We start from the raw sequence: 22,715 nt of genomic DNA, 5'->3' as shown, positions 1-22,715 counted from the left end.
GTTTAATTAGGTCTTTTATTTTATAAAATGAATTCAATTTAGTCTCATTATTTTGCTCCAAAAATTTTAATAATTAGAACCTGGTTAGTTTTCAATAATATCAAATTAAATTCATTTTAAAAAGTAAAATGTCTAATTGAATTATTTAAAAAACATATGACCTAATTGAACATGAAGTAATAAGAATACTTAATAAAAAAATAAGTTAGAGGGAAAAAATTATCCTTTTTATTATAGACTATTTTCTTATCCACTAAGTAAAATTTCTGAATCTGTTAACAAATAAATAAATATGCATATATATATATATATATATATATATATATATATATATATATATATATATATAAAAGTTTGTACAATATACATTTACATATTATTATATTATATATAAAAATTATTATATATTATATTTAAATCATCTATGTCTAATATAAATTATTATTATTATTATTATTATTATTATTATTATTATTATTATTAGGAGAGAGATCATCTTATCCTTTCATTTCCTCACTCAATTGTAGGACAACAATTACACTGGAGTAGGAGTAACAAGATAAGATAGCGATAACGTAATCATATATTATTAGCCGAACAGATAGTTGATTGAAATACGATAGAATAATTATCCTATCATATCCATACTGTCAAACATGTCGAAATTGATTAGTAAAACTTACCACGGGAGTAAAAGAAATTTTGTAAAAAAATAACGTTAGCTTATTTCCTTTCAGTTTCATCTTTATCTTACTGTCAAGATTAATGTTAGCATATCCACTTTCCGTTTCGTATATTTATCTTTAAAATTTGAAATTAAGCCTCCAAGAGCTTAACCTTTATTGTAAAGATAAAATTAAATCAGATCCCACAAATCCTCTCTAGTCAAAACAACGAATCAAAATACTAAAAAATGAACAGTTACATCATTTAAAGAAAGAATCTCCCTCAAATAAATAATCAAATTTAATGCCATAAATAGATATTTGACCAGATATTTCCCAAGATAATAGAAAAAAGCGTACTGTTTTCTAAAATGAGCCTTTTCATCCCACAAAACTAGGAAAAAATTGGAATAATGCGTTAGATAAGAAAAGCAAGCAAAAAAATAATATCCAGGAGGGTATATATATATACACACACACAAAAGCAAAAACCTTACCACACACAGGCACAAGGGCTAGCTTGTGTAAGTGAAGAGGTTTCGATAGAGAAAGAGAGGAAGAAAGATGATGAAGGAAACAATGACATGCAATGAGAAAAGTGAAGGGTGTTTGATGCTATTTGGTGTGAACATTCTTGCAAAGAACCCTATAAGAGATGGTGTCCCCAAATGTTCAAGTATGCTAAACCGCAGTTATTGCCATGGAGAGGAGGAGATTAATGCCAATAAAGAAAATTCTGAAGGTGGATATTTGTCTGATGTTCTTGTTCAACAACGACATAACTTCCATGACAAGAAAAATAAGGGTACGTTTGCATATATTTCTTCCGATCCATCTATTGACATCACATATATATTAAAACTCTTTACATTCATTGATTATTTGTTTATGATTGCTATCTTAAGAATCCATCTTCATATATATATATATATATATATATATATATATATATATATATATATATATATATATATATATATATATATATATATATACACACAAAGGTTGTTGCTCAATAAGAATTTTATGTTTCAATTTACGGGGAAAAATTAATTCTTGCAGTAGTTTTTAAAGGAAAAAACTTACGTACAGTTAGTTCTATAGGTGGTGTTATTTGATTAAAATTGAAGTTTCACTTCAGTAAAAAAAAAATTGCATTAAAGAATTGCATGCACATTATTCATGTGAATCTCTAATTCTTATTTCACAACAACACATACAGTACCAATAGAAACGTATCATTATATTTTACATTGTGTTTGTGTTTTTTTTTTTTTTCCTTTTACATAAAGAGAAAAGCAAAACATGGAGCTTTCAAATGGGTTCACAGCCCAAATTTTTCATAAGATATGTTTTTGTTGGTTAGGCTGTCAAAATGGCTCATTTATTTATTTTCATTTAAAATTATATTGATTTTAAAAGGAAAAAAAAATAATAATACTGAATCAGATAGATCTACTAGTGTTGGAAGTAGCATTTTACAAGCGTGACCTGGCCCGTCGGACCGCAGCAAGTTGGTCCACTAATTTATTTATTTTTCTTGTGGAATTATTAATAAGCTGAATAAAAATAAAAATTATGACTTATGTGTTCCTTTAGGAAAACCTTGGACTGAGAAAGAACATAAGGATTTCCTAAGTGGTTTAAAGCATCTTGGAAAAGGTAACTGGAAGGAAATCTCAAAGAACTATGTGAGAACAAAGACTCCCACCCAAGTTGCAAGTCATGCACAAAAGTATTTTCTTAGAATTGGTGCTATCGAGACAAGAAAACGTAGAAGAAGCCTCTTTGACATACCATTGGTTCGTCTTCAATTCACTCAACTCTTTCTTTTTCTTTCTGTTGTGTGTGTGACTTTTAATTTTTATCTATAAATTATGCAAAAATGATCATGTTGCTGGATATACATGACAGGAAGAGGATGGAACTTCAAAAGTTTTCCGAGATTCCCATTAATTATATATATGTAAGTCCAACAATATTTTTATAACTTTTCATTCCATTTTTATAGATATGATGTTATCATGGACTTATATTTTTTGGTCTTAGGTCAAAGATCACTTTTAATATACTGGAATAGAGATTAATTTTGCTCGCGGTATGAAACTGCCGCTGACGTAAGAGAATTTTACACATGGTGAGAATCACACACATTCTCTCACTAAATGAATCATTTCCACTTATGTAAACATAATAAAATTTTATACCATTACGTCAATCCTTTAGCTCATCATCATGAACTTTTTTTTATATATATATATATATATATATATATATATATCCATTTTTTTATAAATTTTTAGTAAACATATATATATACGTACATGAGGAGGATGAGAACTTTCAAATCATGATATATTCATATTGATGTCAAGTGTGAAAGCACATTACATGTACCTTCCTCTATCATCATTAATTCATCCCACATCATTTATTTTTTTTTTGTGATCAATTCTTCCAATATCTTCTTTTATGTTTTTTTGTTTAATTTTTAGCAAAATGTAACTTTAAGAACGTGAGAAAATAAATTTACTACCAACAATATATATAATTGTAAAAGCTGAATATCATATACGATCACGCCCTTAACATTTATATTTTCTAATATTAATTTATTTGGCAAAAATAATTAAAAAGTTATCTGAAAGTTGTAAATTTAATTTTTAGCTCAAAGATATTAAGTTACCTAATTAATAAAAGATATATTTATATAAATTGTATACATTTTTCTTTTATTTTATAGACAAAAATATATGTTTAGTTAATTATTGTTTTAAAACTTTTTAAGATTTTAAACTCTTATTGTTTTTGTTTAAATTATTTTTTTATCCTAGCATTTTATTTCTATTTATAAATAAATTGTTTTTTAATATAAGAATATTTTCATCTCATGTTTTATTAATGTTTTCATTAAAAAAATTCATTAAATATAAAAATAATAATCTAACATATTTTACATTTTTAATTTAATTTATTGTAGATCGCACAAACTATGCAGTAATGTCATATAAGGAAAATATTCCAACAATTTAAGCGTAATATCCCTTCAAAAATCATGTTAGTTTATGTACTTGTCCAAATCATTTTTTTTTTTTGCCTCTACAGTAACTAAAATATATTGTCTATATATATTTGCAGATTATAATTCCTGGCAATGTTTTTTTTCGTCCACTACAAGTTTTGTGAAGCAGCCGGCCGGTGATTCTCATAAATCGCCAATAAATGAAAACTTTGGCAATGTTCTTACAATATCTGAAACAGAAAATGAGTCTCCAGATCTTTGAATTGGACCAGTCTCAGTGTGCCCTAAAATCATCTTGTGGACGTTGGAGTCATCAGTGTCAATTAAAAGGCCAGAAACTTTAGCTACTTGATTTTTCCATATTGATTCGAGAACTAATTAATTACTTTGTGCACATATTCATAAGGTTGCCATAAAAAAAATAATCATAAGGTCTTTCTTTAATACATTATGTAGAGCAGAATTCTCCATACTTAATAGCTTGCATTGAAAATTAAAGTTTTTGACTGGTTCATTTTGTCATGCACCTAATATTAATAAATTGAATTTGGGTCATTTAAATTAGATAAATGTATAGTAAGTAATATTAGTTATTAATTAGAAAAATAACTGAAAATATTTCAATATATATTTACATAACCCTGTAATACATATTCTTATAATTTTAACACTTAATTTTATCATTAAAAATACTTTATTTTTACTTGAATAATTGCTCCTTTGTTTGTTTGCACCAAAAATGTCCCTGACCAATTAATTTTTTGAATTGCTCACTTTAGCACTATATATATAAACCCATGTTATGGCATCATACACCTTTAGTTTAATACATGCATTGATTGTTCATTCATGTATATATATTATAAATAGAGAGAGAGAAAACAAGAAAGGGTTGAGTTTTGAAAGGAAGTTAAAAAATAGCTAAGAAGCTAATGGGGAGTTTCTCTATATAACCTATCTATAAGCTAATTTTAGCTTATTATAAAGGTTATTTCATTTTTCTGTTTTTTGTGAATGACTTTATTAAGGAGGACTAAAAGTCTCTAGGAAAAGCAATAGAAGACATATCAGCCCTAAAACCATGCATCTCACTGAATGTGAGCCTGAAATATGGGAATATCATGGATTTTCATCACCATCACGTAACACGGATGGGAAACACAACAGCATTCAGATAACAACTTCCTTGCAATTGACGAAACACAAAATCTTTTTTATAAGTACTTGCAAAAAAGTTTATTGGAATGAGATCTTAGTTTTATTACTAAGGATGGACTTTGTTGATTGGAGAATCAAACTAAAAAAAAAACAAATCATAAATTAATTTTAGTGAGTCATTTTTAATACTATAATTTTTAAAAGAAAATTATAAGTTGTTAACTAAGGCTGGTTATTTTCGTTTAAAATATTTTAATATGACTATTATTGATAAATGGGACTATTTTAGGCTGGTTAGTTTTCCTTTTAAAAAAATAAAATAAAATCAATGTCTAACTTCACTTCCATGGAAACTTTTTCAAAAAGGGTGCATTCCCCCCTCTTTTTTTGGATAAAACCATTTTTTTACTTATGAGAATTGAACTTAATTAGAAGACTCATTAGATTTGGGTCATTTAAAGTAGATAAAGGAATAGTAAGTAATATTATTATTTGTTAATACGAAAATTAACTGTTAATATTTCAATATATATTTATTGTTATGCATATGCTTATCATTTCAACACTTAATTTCATCATTAAAATTACTTTATTTTCTAGATTGAATCGCTCACTTGTTTTTTGCACAAAAAATATCCCTTACCAATAACTTGTTTTGAATTGCTCACTTCAGCACTATATCAACCCACATATCTTATGCCATCATGCATTTGTGGCATTTTTTTTAGAGACGGCATGTTTTGTTGAATACATGCATTATTGTTAATTATTTGTTCATTCATGTATATGTATACTGAATAAAAAAGAAAAGTTATGTAAAAAAAATTAAGAATAGTTGAGTTCTGAAAGGAAATTAAAATTAACTTTTGAAGAAGCTAATTTTAGCTTAGTTTAGAAAAATCTATTTCTTTTTGTCCTTTTTACAGTACTTACACAAAAAATTTATTCAAATGGAACCTTAGTCCTATTACTAAGGATCAATTTATTTTTTTACTAGGCAATCAAATTTATTAAAGAGAAACACTTAAAGAAGCACAAGGTGTACCTCTATAGGATCCACAAGTATACTGAATACAAACAAAATGATAAAACAAAAATAACATCCACACACAAAGAAGCAACAACACCCCCACCAAACTATTAGTCAAAGAACGCAAGAAGCAAGGGATATGAAACATGCTCTCATAGTAAATACTATGAACGAAATTCCTTTGCACTTCAACATCCAGCATTTTGATCCCACAAAAGCCACAATGTCACACCATCCCCTCCTCCCCCATCAGCACGAGCTCACTCCACTTATCCCACACCTCCAAGACAAGAAAAGGGGATTAAATAACCATGAAGAAAGACAATAAACAAATCATTTCCTTCTTCCTTTGAGTCATTTCCAGGAAAGAAGTTTAATGGATTCCACTAGACTTTACATTTCATAAAGAGATGCTTTGTAGATTCTTGAGCTTCTTGGGATCCAACACACCACACATCCTCCTCATCCACAAATCTTCTACGAGTCAAATTTTGTTTTGACGGGATCCTATCCTTTAAAATCTTCCAAACAAACATAATTAACCACTTTCAATGGGACAATTTTATTCCAAATTGTATCCCAACAAACTGCCTCAACAGAATCCCCAACATGTGCCACGGTCATATATATTTGTAAGTTGATGCCACCATATACACACCAAGAGGATCCTTTAACCATTTCCAAGAGTCATGACTGTCCCCAAGCCCGCCCCCTACCTACAACCCTCTTCGTCCAAATTGTGCAACATCTCTTTTTCCCACCTCAAAAGATCCTTCTTTCAATACCACCCTCTATCACCTCTCTCACACAAATATATGAGAATCAGGTCAGCAAGAAAGATCAACGTGTCATCTATAACGAACTTCCAACACCTCACTCTCTACCCACGACTCACACCAGAAGGAAGTCTCCTTCCCCTCACCCACCACTTTCTTCACTCCTTCAAAAAACTAACAATCATGATCACCCACATCTAGTTCACAAATATCCTTCCACCACAATGATAAAGGTGCCTTGGAATAGCTGACAACATGGCTCGAAATAAAACCACCCATTCCCATGTTGATATCCTCTTTGGGCTTGCCCCAATAGGCCGTCCCAAATACTTCAAAGGTAACTATCCAATGTTGCAATTTAAAATAAGAGTTGCTTTCCTCAACCATCCTTCTTCCACATTCATGCCAACCAACAAGCTCTTATGAAAAATTACCTTAAGATCATAAAGAACCTTAAACAAATGAAAGGTTGCATTTATGACCTAGACATTTTTCCAATTAACTTTCCCAAAAATAAGGGTATCATCTGCAAATCGTAAATGAGATATCATTGTGTTCCCTACACCCACCTTCACTCTAGAAAATCTATGACAATCCATCAATTTTTGAGCAAAACATTCAAAACCCTCAGCTACTATGATAAAAAGAAAGGGAGATAAAGGATCCCTTGCCCTAATCCATGATCTACTTGACACTCATTAATTGGACTATTGATTCAATTTTTTTTAATAAGAGCAATAAATTTGTTATTCGAGAATCAAATCAAACAAACCAAATCATAAATTTGACACTAATAAAAAAACTACATTCTACGATAGAAAAATGATGACGGTTCCCAATAGCCATCTTAGAATGTGTGTGTGGTGGCAATTTTGTAATATGATCAACTTCGACAACGATGGTCCTATAAAGACCATCTTAGAAGGTCGCGCCAACCACAATTATTTATATAATCATTGTTGAATGCTTTAAAGCTCTATTTGTATCCCTCTCTATCTATCTATCTCTCACACACTCTTGTCTTTGTTGTCACAAACCCTATCTCCACACTCGCGTCCTCATTCATCTCGACATTCTCCTCGAGTCTCTCTTTCTCTCTCTTCTCTTTTTCGCACCTTTTTCAATTCTACATTCCTGACTCACATTCTCATTCTCTTCATTTTCCTCTTTTCGCCTTTTTCGATCATGATGACAGTTACAAAAGCATGAAGGATGCCAATTTCTTCGATGATGAAGTCTATGCTCCCAACAACCTTGATTTCTCGAACTCGCCAATACCAAACAACTATGACGAAGAAAATTCTTAGGCTTAAGGTCTCGATGCATAACACTATTGGCGTGACACATTCTAACAACCTCAGAAATGGTCCTCGCCACGTTCAAGATAACACGCTAGTTGTAGTGCCCCCGCACAACGATCTAGTCGAAGAGTTCCCGCCGGTGCAGAGCTCCATAACGAGAGGAATGTTCTCTTCATCCTCGTAAGTCGCCTTCAGCTTCACCATGTTAGCATGCTCCAACAACGTCGACATGATCGCCACCTCTTGTCACACGTCCTCCACGTTGATCGCGGTTCTCAGCTTTTGCTTCCATCATCGCCGTCATTGATTTCAACCACTAAAGGCCTTGTTTTCTTAATCTAAACCTATTGAATTTCTCATGTAGTCACTCTAACAAAGCCCTGAGAAATTTTCTCCAATCAAAGCTTTGATCAAGCCCTAGCTGCCATTCCGAGCTATTTTCGCCCACCGTGATAAGCTTTTTACCAATCTACTCCGACTAAAGCTTTTTTTGTGTCAATTGAAACAAATTAAATCTCACCAGGTACTTGTACGGGAAACAAAGCCTTTGGGTGGAGACAAGATTTGAGGGTTTCATGCTTCTATGTGAAGGGATTTGAAGGATTCGAAGGCTTCGTGTTTGTTCAGTTATATTTCAATCTTCATTCTTTGTTTAGTCTCTTCAGTTATATTTCAATAGAACTTGTTTTGAGTAGGTGATTCATACCTCGTTGTTGGTGCTGATGTTGTGTGAACGAAGATAAAGTCTGCCTTCAAAAATATTATTCAGTCCATTTTTAACTTCCCATAAGGTGTTTGTGAAAATGCTATAATGAGGAGGAAACTTTTGATGACTCAGTAAGATATCTTCCTTTATTTTCAACTTTATTGTTAATTACAAGTTTAATTAGTGATTATTATTACCAATATGTATCTTTAATTTGTATCATAAAATTGAGAGATTTTAACATATGATTTTTTTTATCCATGGATTAGGTGTTGGCTCAACTTGGAGATGCACTAAATTAAGGTGAAGGTGAAATTGTTATCTTGTCCTTGGTGCAATCATTGAATAAATAGGAAAAAACTTCTTCATTAAGTCATTATATTTTTTTGTCACCGAGCATAAATTCCTCTTTATAAAGAAAAAAAATAGTTGTATCTAATCTGCCGCCCAAATATGACTATTTGGCACACTTGTTGATGAAAATAGAGCATTAATTTTCTCTTCTACAATACAATTGTTAGTTTCATGATTAACAGAAAATAATTTGATTAGTTAATTGAGCTAGGATCCAAAGACTTCTTTCTTAGGTATGTGCTCACTTTGTGGATCCATTTAAAACTTATATTTTTTTGTTGCTGTTGTTTTGCTGCCTCTTCTTTCTTGGTTCCTGTCTTCCAAAAGAGACCATTGTGTGTGCTATGATTATGATTTAAGTGTTGTATGCTTGGATACATGCAATCAAGTGGTGTCACCTAATGGTGCAAGATGATATGTTGCAAGATTGAGTTAACAGTAGAGGAACTTATGATATTTTATTTAAATTTCAATCTCTTGTAAATTATCATTAAACTAGTGATTAATGCATCATTAATTATTTATTTGTGATTAGTTAAGAGATAAAAAGATCTTATATAGAAAATGGATTTTTCAAAATTTGCATCACTTCACCATTTTTTAGAGTTATAAAGATTGGATTGTAGCTGACAATAACGTTGACACTATGAAAGTGTTCTCCATAAGTTTTGAACCATTCTATTAAGTTACTATTCTTATAATAGTGATAATTTCTTATTTATTTTTTTTCTACTGATTTGTGATTCATACCATCAAGGATTAGAACCTGAAATACAAAGCTATATCTCAACTTGTTGATTGCCAGTGACGAGGTTAGTTAGTGTATTGTTTCATAGTTTCCGTAGCATTTTGGTTGTGTTTTATCTTAGCCATTTTTATTCTAGAAAAACTAACCAATTGAAAAGAAAGAGGAAGGGGAGAAAACTGCATTCTTCAAAAGAAATTAAAGTGAAACAGCTAATACTACTTGTCGATGACATTATCTTATTTACTTAAATCTGTCATTTTGGATATTTTGGTATGTTTAATTGTTAAGTGAGCATTTTGGAGTCATAAAGTGTAGGCTCCAAACTATCCTTTCACTGTGTACATGAAACATACTACATCATTTTGTTACTTTGATGTTTTTCTTTTTTTTATTTATGAATATTGTTGGCAAAATCAATTTAAGTTGAAAAATGAAAGGGAATAGCGGAAGCAAGTGTGTCACTGTTCCTAAATTTTTTGTGCTTAGAGTAAAGCATTTCGAAATAGCAAGACACGATGCCTTAGGCTCAAGATCCATTCTACATTGTCAAGCAAGAAATTCAAGAATCTGTAAGTATTTTCTCTTTTCCCAAATCACCTAGGTTTCATTTTCAGTTCAATTTGGATAATAAAACCTACATTATTTTTTCATAGATCATGCGATGCACTTAGAATTTCTACATGATTTCTCTGGTATTAGTGGATCTGTGACTTTACGTGATTCATCTTCTCAAGTCTGATTCCTGAGCTGAAATTATTAATTGGGATATTTTTGCTCATAATATCTTATGTAATTGATCTGAGTATGCCATTTTTTAACGCAAATTTTGGATTTTGGAGAGAACCCAACTGCGATCTGTAGATGGAGGATAATACTATGAATTTTGGTTTTGGGGTTTATGTGTAATTTATTGGCTGATTAATTTTCATTTTCTTGTAAGATTGACAAGCTGCAATCTACGTTTCCCCAATGGGAAAAGACTGCTAATGCTGGCGAGCAATCCAATCTATCAAAAAAGGTTATTGATAGTTGTGAAAACATTGAATGGCAGGCATACCAATTGCATTTTTTTGAACCACTAACAAGTTGGTTGGCCTATAAATTTTTGTTTTAAATGAGTTTTATTCATTCTTCCAACATGGTACTAGTATCATTTGTATTAAATGAGATTTGTGTATTATTAGGTACACGTTAGAGGTATGTTTCGATTATATTACAATCTAGGTCAGAGGTAGGGAAAGGTATTTCCTTGGGGAAATCTTATTGTGGTAGGAAGGAAAAAGAGTGATGTGCACATAACTGCCCAAAATGATTTTGACATGCTGCAATTTATGTCAAATACATGGTATTTGTTTTTATCATAAAAAATAAGAAGAATTGTTCACTTTTTAATCATTGTGAGGATGCAAATCTTTGTAAATTTCAGCTAAATATCATTGTTAAATTTTAACATTAATTAGTTAATATAAGAGCTCATTAATAAATAGTGAAATGCATTATATTCATGTATTTTTATTCATCATTCCATTCCCTCCCCATTGTATTTTTTAGCCACCTAATAAAGGGGGAGCAAGATCATCAATACCTTCTCCCTTCTTCCCCTCTTGTTTTTTTTTTAATTTGATTTTTCACCCTCCCTTTGGGTCTACCAGGAAAGATGAAGGGGAGTAAAAATGGAGTGAGCTGAAAATGTTTTGATTTTCAATCTTTGTTGGTTGTTAATCAGAGAATGGAAAACAAATAGAAATTTACTTCTAACTCTACTAGCACATCTCTTTTGTCTAGCCTCTCTTAGCCGACATCTTAGGCTATGGTTTTTCCTTCTGCAATGCAACCTATTCAAACTGCTGAAATATAGTTTTTTTTTTTATATAAAGGTGAACGGATTGAACAAAGCAATTTTTGTAGCCTCTAGAGATCCTTCTTGGTATGGCATTGATGGAGTGGAGGTTGAAAACCGGAGGAAGTGGACCAGTGATGCTGGTACCAGGTATCTATACATGCAGAACTTGAGTAAGAGTTAATTATAGAGTCAAATTTATTCTCAACCTAATGTATAGTTGTTCATTCAACATTTTTTTATTGTTTGCACCTATTAGATTTCCTTCTCTCTCTGTTATTATTTTATTGGTATGGTGCTTGTGAATGATTGTAATACATTATTAGGTGAGCACAACAAAGAAAGCAGTGCAAGCTGGAAAGGGCTTAAACAACTAGTCTAAATGGGATGCACAAGGAATTAATGAGGATTCCTAGTTCTCATCAAACTACATCTAACCAATATGTTGCCCAAGATAATTATGATTTCATAGAGTCAAAATCGGACAGGCAGATGCTTCTTATAAAGTACTTCTTTCCTCCCATTTTTACTCTCTCACTTTATATGACATTGAATTAAATATTTGTCTTTTGTCTGCTTTTACTTGACTTTGTGCACATCTTCATGATATTAAACTCATTGACACTTGATCGTGACTTTTGTACATACAAGGAGGAAAATATATTTCTGGTCATTAGTTTGACCTCTTAAGTTGATTCATTACTACAAAAGTACTATTTAACGACGGTTAAATAAGGCTTTCAACGATGGTTTTAGACTGTCATTGTAGCCCGTGTCGTTAAAAGTGAAATATTTTTAACAATGGTTCTAAAAATACCCTCATAAAAAATATAAATTTTTTAAGACGGTTGATTCATAAAAACTGTCGTCAAAAATATACTTTCTAAGTCAGTTCTTAAGACAACCGTCTTAAAAATATACATTTTCTAAGACGGTTATTATAAGAACCGTCTTAAAAAGTCTTAGAAAATATATATTTTGAAGACGATTCTTATAAGAACCGACTTAAAAAAACTATTTTCTACAACGATTTTTATGTATCAACCGTCTTAGAAAACAAACTTGCTAAGTCGGTTCTTATAGGAATTGTCTTAGAAAGTCACTTTCAAAATATAATATAATGCTATTATGGGGAATTTTTCAGCAGCACAGTTTTTGTAACTTTAGTCCCTTTTCATATGACAAAGTCAAAAATTACTTATTGCAATAGTGCCTAACCACCTACTAGAAATTCAAAGTCTTGCATATAAAAGGGACATCACATTCAATTTTTTAAGGCATAAACAAATACGAAATGATGCACACTGTCTTTAAACTGTGTTTCTTTCCTCAGCCTCTACGAGCTTTCTCAACCCCTTAATCCTTTCATCTGAATCCATACATTCTCTCTGCATCATATGAGACATTGATAAGTTAGCTGATTTTCTCTTTTATTCCTTGTTATGCATGTGTACAAAATTGAATTTAACAAAAATACTAAGAGAGTAATGCTACATAGAATTGTTTGATAAACTTTGTTAAGCCTTAAGGGTGGGTGTTAGATACGTTCAAGTGGTGGGAACCACTCATCTTCCAAGAGTCACATGATGAAAAAGCACCAATTTAAGTTTTGAATTTGTAATGTAATTAAACAAGCCAACCTACTTCAATGATGTAAAATAGTTTTGGAAAAGTATGACCAGATTTTGACACAACTATTAACCGAAGAAAAGTGTCCTCTCATCTACAATTGAAAACTATTTTTTTAAGGAAAAAGCAGGAGAGAGGCTAAGTCAAGCGCTTGTAGTGATCCCAACTAGGTTGGCATCCTTACAAACACCCAACAAGGAAGCCAACTTCTAAATTCATTAAATCAAAAGAAAAGATAGGGGATCTACGATTGTAAACTGCAGCCAACAAGAGTATTCAGTGCATATATTTTTCATGATTTTGATACATGATATATATGATCTGTAGTTGATTTAGATCACCATGTGATTCCTTTATTAGCCATGACTTTTTCCAAACAAAAGGATCGATAACAAACCGGCATAATTATTAGTCTTCTAGTCCTCAATTTTGTTTTGGACCCAAATTCTAATTTCTAAACGTTATAGATATGTTTTCATGACCAATGCTATTCTTTTCCTAATTTCTATGCATAAGTAAATCTACACCACCATTAGAGTGTTGCAGGGCTCCATCAAACACAAACAAGAACAATTTATCAAATTCATGTTTATTCATCATCAATATGAAAAACGGAAAGGAAAGAACATACCTGAAGCCTGGCAATATTTGCTGAGGTTAGCGTATTTAATCCTAAGCTTCTGCACCCTCTTCCACAAAATTATGTAACGAATCTTCATCTCCTTTAATGGGACAAAAAATTTCCTATTAGCAAGAATCCTGCAAACCCACAATATTCCAAATCCAACCCCACACGAGTGCATCAAACCAATAATTTTCCCACAATCCAAACACACCTTAGCCAATGGTGTAATATCCTAACGGTATTACCCTTAGGTTACATTTTAACATCAAATGTGAATAATAAAAAAATATATTACTATCAAGTAACATCATCATATACATATCAAAGGATATTTTCCAACATAAGAAACTCTATACTAAAAGAATAATTACATAACTAAGTGTCTCAAAAGTAATAAGCCAAAGACATTAATTTATAATTTACAAAACATAACATCTACATTAATTTTGCTCTTCTTGGATTATTTTTTTTAGGTTATAATTTTACAAGCCTTGGTGAATAAAAAAATAAAAGTTTATGTACTCCCTCCATTAAAAAAATTAGTTAACATCATATAATTTTATTAATTAAATTGAAATGTAATATCAAATAAATAAACAATATTTTGGAAATATTTTTATTAAATAGAGTTAAATTAATTGAAATTTATTTATATTTAAAACTAATAAACACAATTATTATGTACTGGTGCATGAATGTTTATTATGTACTATTAATTAAATATTTAAACTAACACTAAAATACTTTGATAAAAAAAATTAATTATCTTATATAATTATTAATTTAAATTATATTATAATTTTATACTAGTTATAATTGCTCGTACTTAAAAGTATATTTATTAACTAAAAAAGAGTAGGAAAGAAGGATCCATGATTAACAGTTGAGATATATTATATTTAAAGGTCAGTAAAAATTATATTACATGATGTTTTAGCGTAGCCAAGGTCTTCGTATGCATTGGAGATTGTGGAATCACACCATTGGAAGGAGGGCCATTAGTGGGACTCCATAATCAACTATGAATCCTCGTAGCCAACCAAAAATATTTTAGAAGAATGAAAATCTTGATAAGACAAGTTATGTTACTGCAAAAATAATTTAGAAGAATAAATAATGAATACATAAGAGATGTGATTGAAAAAAGGGAAAAAATGAAATAGGAGATCGAAGAAAGTGTAAATATATATTTATAATAACAAAAAAATGTATTATTTAATATAATAAGAAATAAAAATTAAAACATGTGTAACATACTTATAAAGAAAATCACGGTTATTTTATAGATTAAATATGTTTTTGTATCTTAAAAAAATGACATTGGCTACACTACATAGTTATAATATAAAATTTTTCATAGTTATAATATAAAGTATAAAGTTAAAAAAAATGGGGCTGAAATTACATTGGCACTGGCACACTACATCGTTATAATGTAAAGTATAAAGTTAAAAAAAAATAGAGTAAGTATAAAATTAATTTAAAATTAACATAAAACAAAACTTCTAATCATAATTCATGTTATGAAATGCTAAATATAGTGTGGATTTCAAGTATACAGCCAAGAAGGAACTGGATTTCGAGTATACAGCCACATATAATCTTCCCTGATGTGACAAGAAAAGACCTAAAGCCTGAAATTTTCTTTTTATGTGCTTACCTAACTTCTAGTGGTTGAATTCAAAAGAAAAGAAAACTATCACAATTTTTGTATCCACAACATTTGAAATATGCAGGCTAGGGAGAGCTATAGCCCTGAGATAATCGCATTCCTGTGAAGATAAAATAATTTTATTACACTCGTATGCACATCATCAGCAAAGTTTTTATCCAACAGATGATTTTTTTTAAGTTACTGTTATTGCCCAGGTAATGGGCCAGGTAGTTATGATATCTGGTTTTTTTATAAAATCTGATATAAGTAGAATGTTGACTCAACCAATTCAGGTAATGGGTAATATTTTTTAGTTGGGTGAAGCATCTGGTGGTCCAACAAATACCTTTACATGTTATAGTACCGTAAGAACAAAAACCCGATGATAGGTTGGTGGTAAAATACAAAGAGACCAATGCTATAATGAAACTAGCAAAATCAAAAAATACCTCTCTGGTAGCACTCCATATGTCTTCCACACATGGAAAAACTCCTGGTGAGATGAATTAGCAGCAATAACATCCCCGATAAGACAATAAACATATAGATGATATGCTATGATATCCATTTCAAGAATCAGAGAACCTGCACAAAGATGGAAAGTTAGAAAACCAAACATCATTTGAAGCAACATGGTTCAAATATGGCTCATAACATTTCAATAAACAGCCCTACCAGCCCAAAGTTAAACAGTCAAACATTGTCATGAACATGGCAACTAGATGCAAGTATAGGCACAAACAGAATGAGATAAATGATAAAACACTACATTTTTTTTCCAATTTATCTCTTTGATCAAATTATACCCTTTCAACACAATCTCATTCATTCACTTACCCCAGAGACTAGTTTGGAGTTCAACTGACTGAAAGAATAAATAAACAATTTGTAATCTTGAAACAACTAGAGACACAAAAAGCATGCCAACTCAACCTAATTTTTTTTAACATTTAAATAAAATTATCATTATAATCATGAATTGATTAACATGCATTCTTCACTCACTGTTTGGGGTTGCAAGGCACCCTCTAGCAAAGCCACGTGCATAGGCCTCAGAGCATTCCACTCCTGCAATGGTAACTCATTGATTTCAAAGTAAAATCAATCTTCTTTTTTTAATTTCTCACAGAGAAGTCACATTTAATTTGACAAATTTAAGGAACGAAAAAATAAAAAAAATAAAAAGCAAATTTATATTGCTTGTGTAGACACGTAATATTGCTTGGAGATTTAAATTACAAAATTTCTCTACCGGAAGAAACAACACGTTTAGTTGTTAGAAAAATGATAGATGTGTTTATTGCATGAATAAAATATTGCTTCTTTGGCTTTCTCATGGCTGTGAAGTAAATATAAATTCGAGTAGTCAATTTCATCTATCCCATAAATAAGTCCATAAGATTCAACAAGTTTATTTGAATTCTATATATGTACTTTCCCAAGTGTGAGCCTAATAATTTGTAATGGGAATTCGTTGCAGACTCAAGATCACTTGCTGAAGGGTTTGGGCCATGAGAATGTGATCCTAAGTATACAATATAAGACTGCAACAAAGAAAAGACAAAACTTAAAAAACCATTAAAATTTATAAGCATAACTGGCACAAGCAAGAAATACCAAAGAAGCAACAATGAGATAAGGTGTAAAACAGAGAAACCCATTATATGTTCCTTAGTTCCTCAATGTGATGTGTCACCTGGAAGCTATGCTTTCACCTGCATATAGTTTCACTTTCTCTTGAAGTGATAAGTCAACAATGTGATAGAATTGGACTTCGTTATGAAAGCAACATCAGACACAATCAATCAATCATGTAGGGAAACAAACTTTCAAAATCACTCTTCATGAATGACTAAATCTTCAAAGTAAATAATTAGAAAATAATAAATTTAATTTTTAGATATTAAAGTAATAACCTTATCATGCGAGTATGCATGTATGATTCGAATTATTGTTGTAAATATAGCTCAAATAGTTTTGGGAAATAGATTGCTCACTTGGTATTTGTAACGGGCACATTTGTAAGCCCAAACAATTAATAAACTTGTTCTGAGCCCAAATAAATTAAAATCATAATTAAGTAGGGACCAAACATAAAGAAAAGAAAAGCTATATATCTTGCTAATTTAAAAGTAAGTTTAATCATCAACAATTTCCTCAATGTCTGCAGAAGCAAAAATAAGCTGGGGTTCTTTCGTTCCAACTCCACACGTTCCATCAATTGCATTGTTCCTCCCCAATGGCTTCAATGCCAAATGAGCCACCTTCTGCTTTGATATCATCATCGCCCCAAACATCGGACCCTGCATATATAGTGAATAAGGGATTGAGAGAGTGCAGAGAACTTGCGTAGAGTTTGGAAGGAGCAGAAGGCATGGTATAGTGTGTGTTGTGTCTTCTGCTTTCACTTCCAACTCATTTCGTGGAAGTACAACGATGCAATAACACTTCTTGGGCTTTGAGGCCCAAGTTATTTTCCTGAAAAGTAAAAAAAATAAAACACTAAAACTAAGGAACAATTTCTTAATTACCAACTTTTATTAGTTCATGCATTTTGTGGAACAACTAGTTAGCGAGAGCAAAACAAGCCACAGAGCAGCAAACAAATTGTATTTCAAAGACAGTAACAACTCAAGGCTAGAACAAGAAGGATACTTCAGGGAAACATCAGAAGAATACCCAATAGAAGACGTGTTCTTTATACAATAATTTCAGAGAAAATCAAGATGGATTACCAATTGAAGTTTGTCTTTGTTAACAGTTCAGTGCCCAACGGCTTGTGAACCACCATGACAGAGAAGAGTTGTCCGCCGTCACACAACGGTTGCCCTCGCACCAGACCAAGGAGACGCCGACCTGCAGCTTGGCCATGTCATCCTCGGAGAGACCAACACCGTAGACCAACGCCTGTGCCGCTCAGATCTTCCAGTTGACCCAAGAGATCGACCACAAGTCCGATGGCAAGACCATCCGGTGGCTCTTGGAGCATGCCGAGTCGGCTATCATCAAGGCCACCGGCACGTTCAAAATATCAACCACCTCATCCAACAAGAAAGAAGCCGCCTCAAACAAGAAGTGGAAACGCCCCTCAAGAGTTCGAGAGATCGTGGTTTCACTGTTGCGCGTGGATAACCACTCATATTTAGGGCTGTTGCGCTTTTAATTTAATTAAATTCAGTTGAGATAACGACGTTTTTAAAAAAAAAACCCGTCGTTATTTTCTATGACCAACACACATTCTAAGGCGGTTATTGATAGCCGTCTTAGAATGTACATCATAAAACAAGATAATTACAAAAATGCCATCAACTCATTTTCTAAGGTGGTTCCAAAGGAACCGTCGTAAAATTGTTGTCATAAAAACACCTTTTCTAGCAGTGATTGAATTATATTGTCCACTCCTCCTCTTTTCTTTCTGAGACATAAGTGAGCTCCTCTATATGAAATTGTGGACACGTGAAGATATGTTTCTTGTGCTTATTTATATTTATTTCTAACTGAATCTTTTGTATTCCTTCCATGTTGTTGAGCATTTTAGCCTTATTTTATAATTATTTTTGTTACTAGATTCTCGTTGCTTAATATTTTTTTATGTGGATATGATTTGCAGGCATCACAACATGCAATCTTTCTCTTTGTAATCCCACATATATGACAAAACTTTTCTGTAAGTGAAAGCATAAACTTAATTTTTTTGTACTTACATGCATTTGGTTCTACAGTCAGAAAGGCTACTTATTTCCTCTTCAGTAATGACTAAATGGTTCTTTCATTGTATGTTGCATGATGGATTACTTGTTTACTTGACACTAATTTCATAAAAAGGAACTTGGCTTCTGAGTATGCCATAGTTGCCATCCTACCCCTACCTGCATTTTTATGAAAACTTGGAGCTTTTGCTGGTTCTGTGTAATGAAAAGCTAGAATGCTTTGAACTCTGTTGAAGTGGTTATACTAAAATTTTTCATACTATGCCTGTACATTCCTTACAGTTGTTTTATGTCTAAAATTTTTCATTTGATGAAGTATGTTGACATTTTGTTTCACCTTTCTTATTCATCATTAGTAACTTACTATGTTTGAGTAGAACAAAAGTACAGTGAACTCAACTTCATAACTTCTGTTATGAATTTTGGAGATTCAATGGGTAAGCTATTACGAGTTAAATAAAATTTAGGTTAAAGTTTGTGTTTGTTTGTGGACTAATGTATTTGTTTTATTTGTTGCAGTTAGAGTATTCATCACCATCCAAGAAAGTGCAACAAAAAGTGGTAGGCTTGCTTCGTAATTTGTTGTCATCATCATGTTTTCTGTTGTTGTCATCATTGTCAATGAATGTTAACTCTGTTTTTGGTGTCGACAATAGTGCTTATTTGTTTTGAGAAGCTTAGAGCCTATTTGATTTAAGAAAACATGCTTTGTTATAATTTTTTTGTTTTTAGAAATAATCACAAAATGTTGCTTTGTTTTAATGGTTTTCTATATAAATCTTCAAAACACGTTTACAGGTAGCATTTTTGTAATTATTTATGAAAAGTTAAAAATAGAACACGTTTTCTCTAGCCAAATAATCCCTTAGGACCTTTTCAATTAATGGTTTTAGAAACATTTATTTTAAACATATATTTTAGAAACAAGTTTTTCGTGTATTTTAAAGGTTGGAGTTGTGCTAGTGGCCAAAAGATGTTTCAAATGGTAGAGGGGGAAGAACAAGTCTGACTTTTTAGCTTTTTTTTTTTTTTGTGCGTTAGTTTTCATGGTTTGATGTTGGCAATGGAGAAAGATGGTATATGTTGTTAAGTGGTTTACATCAAAGCAAATATTTAAACATCGTGTTTTGAAAAGAATAGTTCAAAAAGTATTGAACATATAATCTTAACATGATGCTTTCTTTAATTTACATACATACATATATATATATATATATATATATATATATATATATTCTACTAATCCTCTAATTAGTACTTTATGAAAATTATATTAATTAAATGAATAATTAAATATATTTAATTTCTTAGAACTAAAAAAAGTAAATACTTTCTTTATCTAGTAAGGGGGTTAGTAGGATTTAGAATTATTTGATACACAACATGTCTAGGTATGATGAATATATTACTAAAAAAGTTATTAGGGGTAGTTTTGTATGATAAAAAACATCAAGAGGATGATAAAAAAACAACTTGTCTAGGTATGATGAATATATTCCAATGGTAGACATACTTGTTGATGCTGGTTGGAAGAAGCAAGCATCTCTACATAGGTCTTACATCTCTAAAGGTTAGTGACTTATGGCCTAGCATTTATATGGTGTACTCCTTTTATGAACTATATTGTCCCTTGATTGTTCTCATACACTCCACCTTATTTGAGTTCATAGGACCATAGGTCTTGGAAGGAGCCCCCACAATATTGAACCTTATGGTTTTGTTTTAGTTGAGATTCATTGTATTTGAATATTGATTATCTAATTTTATGTATGTCATACCCTAATTTCATCTGGGAACTATCGTTCGTTGATCTTTTGATCCTTGCTAGTCGACTTATGGTGTTGAAAGCCAGTTACAGTGCGAAACAGATGATCATTCAGTGTGTTGATCAAGAATGCAAAAAATACCAAAAGAAGGGGGCAAAAGGGTCTTTTCATTGAGCTTCCTGAACCATAGCTTGCCCAGGCTAGCCTCTGGCTCGCTTGGGCCACCAAAAGACTTCCATGTTAAGTAACCAGCTCGCCTGGGCGAGCCAGTTGCTTCATGGCTGAGTCTCAGCTCGCCTGGGCGAGCTGCAGGTCCACCAAGTGCCTTTTTTTGCCATAAATAGGCATGAACGAGGCTGAGTAAGAGGTTCCAAGGTTCATCATTGAAGGATATTGAGAGAATTGAGAGAAAAAAAGAAGAAAGAAGAGGAAACGAAGTTGAGGCGCTACCAAATTGCGACCATGATTGAACCCTACATCGTTCCTTGGTTGGTGTTCTTCGTGTGACCGTCAATTAGTTTTGTTTTTGATATTTGAATGTGATCTATGCACCCTTAGGGGTATTGTTTTTGTGCACATTCATCTTCTCCATCTATCATCAGTAATCTCTTTTCTTTTGTAAAGTAAGTTTTAACCGATCATTCACTACTAGAAAAACCAGATTTAACATCGGCGGATTAACATCGGTTTTTAACAAAACCGATGTTAATGTAAATGCGGTGGCATAATTGTAAATAATGTGTATCTGTTAACATCGGTTTTTAAGAAAACCGATGTTAACAAAGTGACACTAACATCGGTTTTGAAGAAAACCGATGTTAACGAAGCAATGTTAACATATTAGATTAAGGTTTCATTAATTTTGGGCCAGGGATCTATAATGTAGGTAGGGTACCCTAGAAATATAGGATTTTTCAGCCCTTGTATTTTAGGGCACCTAGACTAGTTTCTGTATTAGGGGTAGTTTTGTAATTTCACATGCACTAAGTGAATATTTGATGTGTGTGTTGGGAAATAAAATTTAATTGAATTGGTAGAAGCCCAATCCAATTAAATTTTAGAGGGGGAGGTGAGCATTTATTTACTACACCCCATTGCCACATCATATAGTCACACTTTGTGCATGTCCTTCATACTTTACATGCCTCATGACACCTAAGCACACTTAGTAGAAAATCTTGGAATTGATCTTGGATTAGTGGGCTAAACCATAACTAAAATTCACTAATCATAAGTTTTGCTCCACAAATTCACTAATCATAACTTTGATCTTGGAAATGATCAAAGTTGAAAAAAATATACACACATGACTCCAAAGTTTTGCTCCACAAATTCAATTTCAAATTCAAGTGAAATTTGAATTGAAATTCAAATTTCCCTCCAATTTTGTGTAACACTTAGGCTATAAATAGAGGTCATGTGTGTATATTTTTTTCAACTTTGATCATTTCAAAATTAAACTTCAAAGTTCAGATCTCTCTTAGAGCACAAAATTTCGTGCTCTTCTCTCCCTCTCCCTTCATTCATCTCCTTCTTCCTCCAAGCTCTTATCCATGGCCTCCTATGGTGGTGAGCTTCTTCTAGACTCATCTTCTCCTTGAAGTGACGTCTCCTCTCTCTCTCTCTTCCTTCTCCATTCCGCTGCCATTGATCTTCCAAGAAGCACAGGAATCCATTGATGAAGAAGATCCTAGGCCTACAAGCTCCAGTGGAGCTTACATCATTCAAGTT

General features: G+C 31.8%; 1 protein-coding gene and 1 long non-coding RNA gene across 2 annotated transcripts; one reads left to right on the top strand and one right to left on the bottom strand.

Annotated features, from left to right (window-relative positions):
- Positions 1-1,244: 1,244 nt before the first annotated feature.
- LOC114371623 (probable transcription factor At5g61620) lies at positions 1,245-2,621 on the top strand. Its single transcript, XM_028329000.1, has 3 exons — positions 1,245-1,470; positions 2,265-2,467; positions 2,580-2,621. The coding sequence occupies exons 1-3, from the start codon at positions 1,245-1,247 to the stop codon at positions 2,619-2,621; spliced, it is 471 nt and encodes a 156-aa protein (XP_028184801.1).
- A 10,082-nt stretch (positions 2,622-12,703) lies between these two features.
- On the bottom strand, positions 12,704-13,998 carry LOC114370703. Its single transcript, XR_003657906.1, has 2 exons — positions 13,861-13,998; positions 12,704-12,988 (listed from the first exon to the last, which is right to left on the bottom strand). It is a non-coding gene; the product is annotated as an uncharacterized LOC114370703 (long non-coding RNA).
- Positions 13,999-22,715: the final 8,717 nt, after the last annotated feature.

The sequence above is a fragment of the Glycine soja genome, chromosome 10 (genome assembly GCF_004193775.1).
Source record: "Glycine soja cultivar W05 chromosome 10, ASM419377v2, whole genome shotgun sequence".
Taxonomy (NCBI): Eukaryota; Viridiplantae; Streptophyta; class Magnoliopsida; order Fabales; family Fabaceae; genus Glycine; species Glycine soja.
This window is presented reverse-complemented; position numbering and strand designations above follow the sequence as displayed.

Bases quoted from the DNA above. Each gene is read 5' to 3' on its own strand.
- LOC114371623 (XM_028329000.1), top strand. From the start codon at position 1,245: ATGACATGCAATGAGAAAAGTGAAGGGTGTTTGATGCTATTTGGTGTG. The intron at 1,471-2,264 runs GTACGTTTGCAT...GTGTTCCTTTAG, and splicing joins CCATGACAAGAAAAATAAGG to GAAAACCTTGGACTGAGAAA. The intron at 2,468-2,579 runs GTTCGTCTTCAA...TATACATGACAG, and splicing joins GCCTCTTTGACATACCATTG to GAAGAGGATGGAACTTCAAA.